The sequence below is a fragment of the Cyrtonyx montezumae genome, unplaced genomic scaffold (assembly GCF_038088225.1).
Source record: "Cyrtonyx montezumae isolate F1298 unplaced genomic scaffold, pur_monq_1.0 scaffold_8, whole genome shotgun sequence".
NCBI lineage: Eukaryota > Metazoa > Chordata > Aves > Galliformes > Odontophoridae > Cyrtonyx > Cyrtonyx montezumae.
In genome coordinates, this window is record NW_027072089.1 from 55,018,748 (window position 1) to 55,030,116 (window position 11,369).

The 11,369-nt window shown below is 39.8% G+C and overlaps 1 protein-coding gene across 1 annotated transcript in view; it reads left to right on the forward strand.

Annotated features, from left to right (window-relative positions):
- TSHZ1 (teashirt zinc finger homeobox 1) overlaps nt 1-9,488 on the forward strand; it is a 53,154-nt gene extending 43,666 nt beyond the window's left edge. Inside the window, exon 2 of the mRNA XM_065753104.1 lies at nt 5,721-9,488. Within this exon, the coding sequence (XP_065609176.1) occupies nt 5,721-8,911 (3,191 nt within the window). The 3' untranslated portion in view covers nt 8,912-9,488. The remainder of the gene's footprint in view (nt 1-5,720) is intronic.
- The last annotated feature ends 1,881 nt before the right edge of the window (nt 9,489-11,369 follow it).

Consider the following 11,369-nt stretch of genomic DNA (forward strand, 5'->3'; position numbering starts at 1 on the left):
GAGCAGAGAGAACATTATTGAGACTGGATAATATGATCTAACAGCTTTCCCTCTTCTTATCCTCCCCGTAAAGAATGTATGGAAGTCAGTTACGTGGCATGATTCTAACATCTGTCCTACCCCATAATGGTAATTTGTATAAGTAATGGAAACAGGTTAAATACTTCCATTCTAATGTTGCCAGCAGGGATGAAAATGAACATTTCAATGAAATAATCTCGACAGAGCAGAGAGAGGAGGGGTCGATGGACTGATTCATCTCTAGCGCTCTTTGGTGATCCGAACACTAATGAGAATGCTTGAATGTATAGTTTATCAGATAGGAGAGGAAGAGCAAGTAAATTTCTCAGATTAGAATCACTGTAAAAATATATCCGCATGCAAACTGCTTTGCTCTCCAGTTGCCAGCCTTGGCTAATAATTTGCAGCATTCATTTTAAGGAGATCGGAAGAGAAGAGAAGGAGGTGGGGAATCTTTGTTTTGGTGTTTAATGGGATGCCTTCAGGGGTTATCATTCAACCTGTGAGAAGCATGGAAGTTGTTACTCTTACTGTACCTTAGCAACTTTTTAGACTTCTTTAGAATTAGAAGGTGAGCAGTTGTAGTGCTTTGCCACGTTTTGCTGCCACTGTAAATGAAAGACACAAACCTCTGCAGGAAGGCTATTTGGGTGTCTCACAGTCTGTGCTACTCCTCAGCCATTGTCATAACTAAGCCGTATTTTTCCACTGTAGTGACATTGTAATATACATACACACATACAGATTTGTAGCATCTGTGCCGTAATTTTTTATGAACATTTGTATATACTAATATAGAAAATTCTCTAATCTTCCAGCAGGCGTGTTAACTTCTCACAATGTGAGGTGTTGGATCCTTTTGTAAACCTCTCATGACTGTGTGTTCTGGAAACGTATCTGTAAATGTGTGGGGTTTTTTTGAAATTATTATTTTTTTTTCCCCTTTCATTTTTCTGTGACAAGGAAGGTGTGTCTTTTCCATCCTTACTTTTCTGCCTCTTTGCCAAGATGTGTTCCGGTGTGCAGTGGAAGTCCCCCCCCAGCTTGGGGTGTAGATTGTGCAAGGTGGCAGTGTGGGGTGCAGAAACTTCTGCAGCTGCTGTCTCCTGTTGGCTGGGTGTATATTAGAAGCTGCCGAAATACGTCTGTTGTAGAAAGAAGAACAGTGAACATTCACACTGTGCCACTGTTGTTAAGATCCAGAGTAGGCCCTGATTTAGCAAAGAATTTTAGACTTGAACCTGCTCCTGTTTGCCGAGGCTATGAAATATATATTTCAGTGAAACTGATTTCACTGTTCAATTGCTTTACTGAATCGTGACCTTCAGTACTTAGGTGTTTCTTCTGAATAAAATCATTTGATTATATAAAATCAGGCCTCAAAGAGTTCTCTGCGTTTAATTTTGTAGACCATTAGAAACAAATGCAATCATTACTTTTTGCCCTTTTCAACATAATTCAGTCAGTTCCGAGTCCCCTGTTTGAACTGAAAAGAAAACCTCCATAGAGACAGATTCCTCCAAAAGCACCAGTTCGAGGTTACAGCAGGATTTTACATGAGAATATTAACCACATCCCTTACACTTCAGATCTGTGTCTGCTTCTTTCAAACAATGGCTGCATATTTATAGTGTAAATATTCTCACTGAAGCAAACACAATGTGCAGTGCTACTCACATGTACAATATATAGCGTCTCATGTCCACTTAGATTAGAATGCGCAGCTTTTAACACTGTTCAAAGATGACAGTGTATCTGTGGGGAAACACTGACATCCAGAAGGCATGTTTCAAAGAGAAAAAAATATATATATTAGTAACGTTTAAGAAGAAGAAAAGAATATAAACTGCTCCTTTTGTTTTTTACTTGTCTGAAATTTGAAGGTTTTCCCTCTTTTTCCAGCGTGCGTTTGCCTGCGTCTGTGAGTGCACGCATGAGAAGGAATAGAAAATCTGACATTATATTCTGCAGTGCCTTCTGCATTGCATGTAGTTTTTGTTGAGGGTGGTCCCTGCTGTATCTGCTCTTGGTATTTCGGTGCGATTTCAGGGCACATGTGAGCCAGCAGTCTCTGCAGATGCAGGGATATATCAGAAGAAGATCGTTGAGAGTTTCTCGGTTGCAGAAAGACGCTGTGTGAAGGCTGTCCGGCTGTTGATCTTCCCATCATAGTTTAGAAGGAGAATCTGAACATCCCGCTCTTTTATTTGGTGCTGAATGATGATGCTTGTCTCCACAAGTAATAGAATAGGAACATTTTTAAGGTTTGAAATTCTGAAGCTTAAGCAAGTCTTCTGTGGGAATTTTTACAGATTAATAGTCTTCATTTTGTATGCTTCCAGATTTTCTCTAAAAGAAACCTTTTTGATTCGAGAATTGCACTGACCTTGCAAAATACCATATGTTGAGTATGCTGCTATTGGTTTTACAAAGATTAGAAGCCATGAATGAAAAGGTACTTCATATCCTATGGTAACTAAAGGAGTTAAATACAGTTTTTTTGGTCACAGTGATAGGAATTAAGCATTTTAGATAAATTGCTTTTTTTTTTCTTTGTAAAGAAGCAATATTGCTTTGCATTATTTCAGATAACTGTACAGATATGTGGGTGTATGCATCATGCAAATTCATTTTTCTTTCTGAATCTGGCTTAAATACTGGAACCAGAGAATGTCAGAGTCGTAGCCAATTGCATGTTCTTAACTCTTACACTGCAGCGTATATTGGTAGAGAGAACTCAGTCATGTAGCATTCTCAGCAGAATCCAAGACCAGAAAAGTAACTGAAAGATGGATCTTTCAGCTTGACACTCCGTTCCTTTGCTTTGACAGTTAAACACCAACCTTTCATGTAGTTTTAATGTTTATTGTGTGGTTTAACTCCTTTTATTTTTGTGGTAAAAAAACCTTTTCACCAAATGCAGAAGTACCAGAATACACAGCATTATAAATAAATGAAGGAAAATAACAGATATGCCAGTGGCTCAACTGGTTTCTACTTAAGCAGGTATTTAGCTGCTTACACGTCACTATTATAAAAATACGCATTTATGCGATTTGGAATTAAATCAAAAGACGCTGGCAGATAATTCACATGGATTTTTATGCAGTACTCTGTCGACTATGGCAACATGCAGCATCTCACACAGTTTCTTACATGTGTTTATTAAAAATATTGGGATATGAAAATGAGAGAAAATTGGCATAGTTCCACTGAGGTTAGTAAGAGGATAGCTCTTCATAAAAGCTAAGAATATGGGCCCTGTCAGCCTGCAGTTTCTAATTGGTGACTGTCTGCTGATCATTACTAGGCTGTATTTTTTTTAAAGAAAAATGCCAGATGGTAACTGTCCATTTTTATGCATTTAGGCTTTCTCGAGGTTTTTTTATTTTATTTTATTTAAAAGTCATTTCAAAAGCAAAAACTGCATTCTATAATTGTTAATTACCTTTCGGAACTTAAAAACGTCTTTTCTTTTGCTGTTAGAAATGACTGACAACAGGTGTGTTTAGTGGGAGAGATCTTGTAAGAGATCTTATGGTGTAGGTGTAGGAGTGAATTCCACTTGCACACCTAGAATTTAGAACTGCAGAGGTGCTGTAGTGCCCAAATGCCTGCAGTGTATGAACAGCAGTGTTACTGCAACACTGAGACTCTGACTGAGATTACAGTTCTCTTACTATTTTTGCATTTTATTCTTTATTTTATACACAAAGCGCATTTTATAAGGATATTTTTTCTGGTTTTCTAATGCTTTTCTGACATCTTTCTGGCCTTTGGCTCCTGGGTGATTTCTCTAGTGACTTCTGTTGTGCTTGGTATTCACTAGTCTTTTAAATATATCAGAAAACACCTGAGGCTGAGGCAATCTGTAAAGATTGTGCCCTGCTTAACGTTTATAAAATTAATTATTTGCTGAAAAAAAGAAAAAAAAAAGATGCTTAGAGGAGAAATGAAAGGTGTAGTGGGCATCTTAAAGTTCAGCACTACCCCCATTCTTGATGAGCTGTTTCCCTATTTTATCTTAAGAGATCAGACTGGAGTACTTAATGGCTGCATAAATTGCAATTGCAAAGTTGAACGCAGAATGCAGTGCTGGCTGTAACACCATTACCCTCCTAAAAATTTCACAGACTATTCAGAGACTGTTCATATTACAATTAGAGAAGACGACTTTTTTTTTTTTTTCCAGAAAATTATAAATTAGTAACTGTGTATTACAAAAAGCTCAGCTGGTACTTATGTACCCACCTTTCCCAATTCAACAAGACCTCAGCTTTGTTCAACTGGTAATACCTATTTTCTTCATATTGTGTAATAGCAGAAGTGCCTTTTTTCTGTCTTTCTTTCAATATTCTGTGATGGCAGGATGTAGCTCACATTTCTGCACTGCTTTCTGCACAGTTGGCAGGGGGTTGGACTCGGTGATCTCTAGAGGTCCCTTCCAACCCCTACAATTCTGTGATTCTGTGAAATGGAAGCAGTTTTTTCTTCAGTCTGTGATAATTGTTCACAATCCATGTTTTCTACCTTGACAGACTTATAAACGATCTGCTTTCTGTTATCATAGTGATTTTTTAAGCTTCTTTTACAAAACTGAAGGGAAACGTGTACAAGTATGTTTTGTGATTTGCAATGAAAGTGTGCATTTATCACTTAGGTACATGTAAGCCACTTCTGTGAATTGGGCCCTTGGAGTAAATGTGTTTTGATGTAATGGCCATCTGCTCATGAATATCACATTTGCTAGTTTAAAAAATAGTTTTATATAGATAAACACATAGTTTGGTAAGATGGTATAGTTTCACCAGGTGGCAATACAATAGCAAAGTTTGATCTTTAATGTAAGCCAATAATCAAGCTGGGAGGGAGGCTTAAAGGTTTTTTTGTTTTGTCTCGTTTTTGTCATTGCTTTTAAAAATTCATCTCTACTATTTACTTTTAGTTGCTGGCTGCTGTTTTTTCAAAATGCTAAATGCAGCACCCACATCAGATCATAACAGGAGGCAAAGTATATCCTAGCCATTTAGGAAAGCAGTCGCAGTCTCGCTTCCCTTTTTGCCTTATAAAAATGACAGCTGTTCAGCTCTCAAACAGACCAAGTACAACCAGTCATCAGGAGGCCCTGGATCAGACAACCGATCAGACATACTTGCCCAGTGTAGCTCCAATAGAGTCAGGTGTTGGTGACACAGAAATGATCCTTGATGCTGTAGCTAAAGCTGATTTGCCAAAAAACACAGCCTCGGTGAGATGGAGTTGATCAAGCCGATGGTTCTGAGAGTGTAGGTCCATGGATCAGCTGTTTTGCATACCTAGTACAGTAAATACAATTTAGGGCCAGAGCTTTGTTTCAAGTTGATTAAAACTGGTTTAGTAGAATCTTTGATTGATTTTTGGTTTCAATATTATGGTATCCGATGTCATCTTGGCACATTTTTTTACTGTTGAAATCAAAGTTTACTCTTAGATAGTATACGTATCAAACTGTAGCCAGGACCAGAGTATGTGAATTTATAGATTAAGTGTGTAAGCGATGGGGAATTTGGTTTCTGGATGTATCATCAAAATTTGTCTTTATGGTTACTGCTTTTAGTACAGAAAACAGCAGCGATGTTAAAGTGTGTGTTCAGTAACTTTGTCTTGTTTTTTTTTGTTTTTTTTTCTCCCTTTTTCTTTTTCCTCCTCCTGTATTTTAGCATATGTTCCTGAGGAGGAATTGAAAGCAGCAGAAATAGATGAAGACAGCGTGGAAGATGATGGGCTGTCTCTGGACATCCAGGAGAATGAGTATTTGTGCAATGAAGAAACGGAGATCAAAGAGGCTCAAAGCTACCAGAACTCCCCAGTCAGCACTGCAACTAATCAGGATGCAGGCTATGGTTCGCCGTTTAGTGAAAACAGCGATCAGCTGGCCCATTTCAAAAGCACTTCCTCTAAAGAAGAGAAAGAAGATCCTCAGTGCACAGACAATGTTTCCTATCCACAGGACAGCTTGGCACAAATAAAAGCTGTGTATGCAAATTTGCTTTCAGAGACTTGCTGGTCCAGTTTAGCTTTGGACTTAAAGAAATCCAATCCAACCACCAGCAACAATGGAATCAGCCAGAACGAAAACACCACCAATGCTGACACCAACGTCAGTTCCCAGAGTACTGGTACCAGCAGTACCAGCACTAGTACCAGTACGACTACCAGTAATACTAGCAACAGCAGTAGTAACAGTAATAGCGGTGGCTCAGGTTATGACTGGCATCAAGCTGCGTTAGCTAAAACGTTGCAGCAGACCTCATCGTATGGACTTCTCCCAGAGCCTAGTCTTTTCAGCACAGTACAACTTTACCGGCAAAATAACAAACTTTATGGGTCCGTGTTCACCGGTGCTAGTAAGTTCCGCTGCAAAGACTGCAGTGCGGCCTATGACACACTGGTGGAGCTAACAGTGCACATGAATGAAACTGGACATTATCGCGATGACAACAGAGATAAAGAAGCTGATAAGACCAAACGATGGTCGAAGCCAAGAAAACGATCACTTATGGAAATGGAAGGCAAAGAGGATGCTCAGAAAGTGCTGAAGTGCATGTACTGTGGGCATTCCTTTGAGTCCTTGCAAGACCTCAGTGTCCATATGATAAAAACAAAGCATTACCAGAAAGTGCCTCTGAAGGAGCCAGTACCAGCCATCACTAAATTGGTCCCTTCTACCAAAAAGCGAGCACTTCAGGACTTAGCTTCACCTTGTTCACCTGAGCCAACAGGGATCACGGCAGAAGCCTCTCTAGCTGAGTCTGCAAAGGATCAGAAAACTGCCAACCCCTACGTGACTCCAAACAACCGCTATGGCTATCAAAATGGTGCTAGCTACACTTGGCAGTTTGAGGCACGCAAAGCCCAGATACTGAAATGCATGGAATGTGGCAGTTCCCATGACACTTTGCAGCAGCTCACTGCTCACATGATGGTTACTGGTCATTTTTTGAAGGTGACCAATTCTGCTTCCAAAAAAGGTAAACAGCTAGTACTGGACCCTGTGGTGGAGGAGAAGATACAGTCTATACCTCTTCCACCTACCACCCACACGAGGCTACCAGCCTCCAACATTAAAAAGCAGCCTGATTCCCCGGTGGGCTCCACAAACTCGGAGGAAAAGAAGGACCCAGAGAAGGAAAAAGCGGTGGTTGGTGAAACAGAGAAAAAGATTAAAGAAGAGAACGAGGACTCTACAGAGAAATTTGAGCCAACAACTTTGTATCAGTACCTCAGAGAAGAGGATCTAGATGATAGTCCTAAAGGTGGAATAGACATATTAAAATCCCTTGAGAACACGGTGACAACAGCTATCAGCAAAGCTCAGAATGGAGCACCTTCCTGGGGGGGATATCCCAGTATTCATGCAGCCTACCAGCTCCCGGGCACAGTCAAACCTCTTCAGACCACTGTGCAGAGTGTTCAAATGCAGCCGTCCTACGCCAGCAGCGTAAAATCACTGTCTTCGGAACACAACGCGCTCATCCATTCCCCAGGCAATCTCACACCCCCACCTCACAAGAGCAACGTCTCTGCTATGGAGGAGCTGGTCGAGAAAGTTACAGGTAAGATCAACGTGAAGAAGGAAGAAAAGCCTTTGGAGAAAGAGAAGAGTTCTCCAGTCAAACCCATGTCACCTGCTGCTAAAGAAAACAAAGACTTCCCCAAATCGGAAGAAATAAATAACAAACAGCAGCAGAAGAAGAGCTCTGAGACAGAAGTTCAGAAGGTAAAAAAGGATAGTCCAGCAGAAGCACATACTCCAAATGGCACAGAGCCACTTAAAACGAAGGTTGCAAACGGCTGTAACAACTTAGGAATCATCACAGATCATTCGCCTGAGCCATCCTTCATTAATCCATTGAGCGCTTTACAGTCCATTATGAACACCCACTTAGGCAAAATTTCTAAGCCGGTAAGCCCCTCTCTGGACCCTTTGGCCATGCTGTACAAAATTAGCAACAGCATGTTGGACAAACCCATTTACCCAACCACTCCGGTCAAGCAGGCTGATGCTATCGACCGATATTACTATGAGAACAGTGATCAGCCTATTGATTTAACTAAGTCCAAAAACAAACCTCTTGTTTCCAGTGTTGCTGACTCTGCCTCGTCTCCGCTAAGAGAGAGTGCTCTGTTGGATATTTCCGATATGGTGAAGAACCTCACAGGGCGTTTGACACCCAAATCTTCGACTCCATCCACCGTGTCGGAGAAGTCAGACGCTGATGGGAGCAGCTTTGAGGAAGCTCTGGATGAACTGTCGCCAGTACACAAGAGGAAGGGCAGGCAGTCCAACTGGAATCCTCAGCATCTTCTGATCCTTCAAGCCCAGTTTGCTTCCAGCTTGAGGGAGACCTCAGAAGGCAAATACATTATGTCGGACCTCGGTCCACAAGAGCGGGTACACATCTCTAAGTTTACTGGTCTTTCCATGACCACAATTAGCCACTGGCTGGCCAATGTGAAGTATCAGTTAAGAAGGACAGGTGGAACTAAATTTTTAAAGAATTTGGACACAGGACATCCTGTTTTCTTTTGCAATGATTGTGCCTCTCAGTTCAGGACTGCTTCTACGTACATAAGTCACTTAGAGACACATCTAGGGTTTAGTTTGAAGGATCTGTCGAAGTTGCCACTTAATCAGATTCAAGAACAGCAGAATGTTTCAAAAGTCCTCACAAACAAGACTTTGGGCTCACTTGGAATAGCTGAGGAGGACTTAGGCTCCACATTCCAGTGTAAGCTCTGTAACCGAACTTTTGCAAGCAAGCATGCAGTCAAACTGCACCTTAGTAAAACACATGGCAAGTCCCCAGAGGACCATCTGATCTATGTAACTGAGTTAGAAAAACAATAGCGTCCAGGTAAGCAGCCAGGTATGCAAGTGACCACAGGAACATTGCACTAAACTTCTTCATAGTACTGCACTAGGCCTGACCTGAGCCTCTGAAATCAGTCTTACTTTTGTTGCTGAACTGCCTATCTGGACCTTGGTTTTTCTTACACTTATTTTGTAGTTATATTTATATGCTCTTTGTCTGATCTGTGCATGGTTATTTTTGCTTCTGTTTTTATTTTTTTGTGAGTCAAAGTCTGACCTTTATTTTCAACATCTGTCCTTGATGTTAAGCTATCTTTTGTAGAATATAGTGGGAGACGCTATTGAGAGACATTAATTTAGCCGTAAAGAAAGACACAAAGAACAATGATAAAGAGACATCCTAAAATTACAAAGTTGCCATGACAATAAAGGTCACAGAACCTGGTAGTGTCAAGTTTTAACCCTCTGAGAACTGTAATAGCATTGCTGTGCCTTTCCCAGTGACTAAAGAAGTAAATAAGGAAAAAGGAAGCAAAAGGCTTAAAGGCATTTTGTTCAAATAAAATGTGTGTCAGAAACTGAACTTTTTTTTTTTTCAATGAATTAGCTTCTTTTTTTTCTTTTTTCTTTTTTTTTTCTTTTCCTTAAATGCAAATCTGGTTTGTGAAGAAATTGTGCATGCAGTCCTTGGAAGAAGGAGAGATGTGTAGTACTCAAGGGGTTAGGAAGCCACAACTGTATAAGTTAAATAACAATTACAAAGCAAAACAAGTTGCCACTATTGCCCAAACCCTCTGGATGCTGAGAATTGCCACTTTTTGGCAAAGAAAAAAAAAAAAAGTAAAAAAAAAAAAAAGAAGTATGCAAGATGTTATTTAAAACAAGTGTAAAAATGCTCTTTTATTTCTTTTCTTTTTTTTTTCTTTTTTTTTTTCCTGTAAAATACTGCAGTTTATAGTTATTTACAAATGTTAAGCTTTGGTACAAGCTGACCTTTCTATAGTGTGCTGCATTAGTAAATGAAAACAAAAAAAAAAAAAAAAAAAAATGGGGCAAATGTTGAATTCTGTTCCTTGTAAATTGCCAGCATCAGCTTAAAAAATACATGTTACATATCGTACCATTTTAAACTGTTCAACTTTCTTTGTACCTTCTGGCTGTATGCTTTCTCTTTTAACTTTTTATATTGTCATTTTATATTCAATTTCTGTGTATATAATGTAAAACCACACTTTTTGAATAAAATTTAGTTCCTGCAGCTTGATATAAATAGAGAAATTTTACTGGCACCTGCATCTTTCCAGATGCATGTACTTAAAGGAACTATCTGACAAAAATAAATAAATAAATAAAATTAAAGCAAGCAATGCACTATGAATTATACATTTTGATGTTTTATCATTAATATTGTACAGTACATTTTGGTTCACACAATTAAATCCACTGTTTTCTCAAGTGTAAAATAAACCCACATGCAGTTCTTGATTTACATACATTGTCATGTCGTCATTATTTTGCCTTTGAGGTGCTATTCCAGCAGTAAGAGGTATCGTTTATGTAATCTACCAGCAAACATCTATTCAGAATAATCTCTCATGATCTGTGTGCTGACGTGTTTCCTTCTAAGCCACAATGCTGATAACTTCTTAACAGAGATTTGCAGAGGATGCACACCTGGCAGGGTACAGAATAGGTGGGGCTCCATCCATTCGAAACAGACGCTCTGTTCTGCTCTGAAGCGTAAGAAGGGCTGCAAAGGTTTCTGCTGAGTTAATTTTCCTGTGCTGTGCGACCGTACTTGTAATCATTTTGTGTGTGTGTTCAAGGGCCGTCTCCTCCCTCCCTTCTTTCTCAGGGAAAGCACCTTTTGATTTCAGCTGATCCATGGTAAGATGCTGTGGCTCCTGCTGTACCTTTAGTCTGCTGAGTACCATGGTTCTTGCCTTTCTGGCAGCGGTGAAGACCTCTGAGGCTTTGACACCGGTTTTTACTTACAGTACAAGAAGACAGACCTGTGTTTCTCTGTACTTTTTAAATATTACATTTTGAGGTAAGCTGAGTGCTATCATAGCAGGTGTTTCCCTTAATCTTTATTTCTGTTCTGTTGAATGCAGATGTCATTTAGAATGTAAAAGAGAGCTGTCAGAGCCTTCAGTACTCCATCTCCTGAGTGCTTTGACAGTTACAGTGTATGAAAGCCTGGGATCTGCTATCCATTACACTTTTTTGGAGGGGCTATTTAATATGAGGACTAGAGGGGTTTGCTTTCACATGGTATTAGCGATAATATCGTGTTACGTATAGTTCTGTGTACATATTTATGTTTCTGCTCATTCCCCTCAATTCTTCTGAAAGTAATTTACATCTAAGATCTTTGCCTCCAAATGCAGCTCAGCTCCACGTTTAATTTTGCTTCAGTGACAACCCCAGGAATGCCCACGCATCGCTCCGTTCTCTGCGTGAGCCTAGCAGGCCTAGGTCAGCTGCATTTACA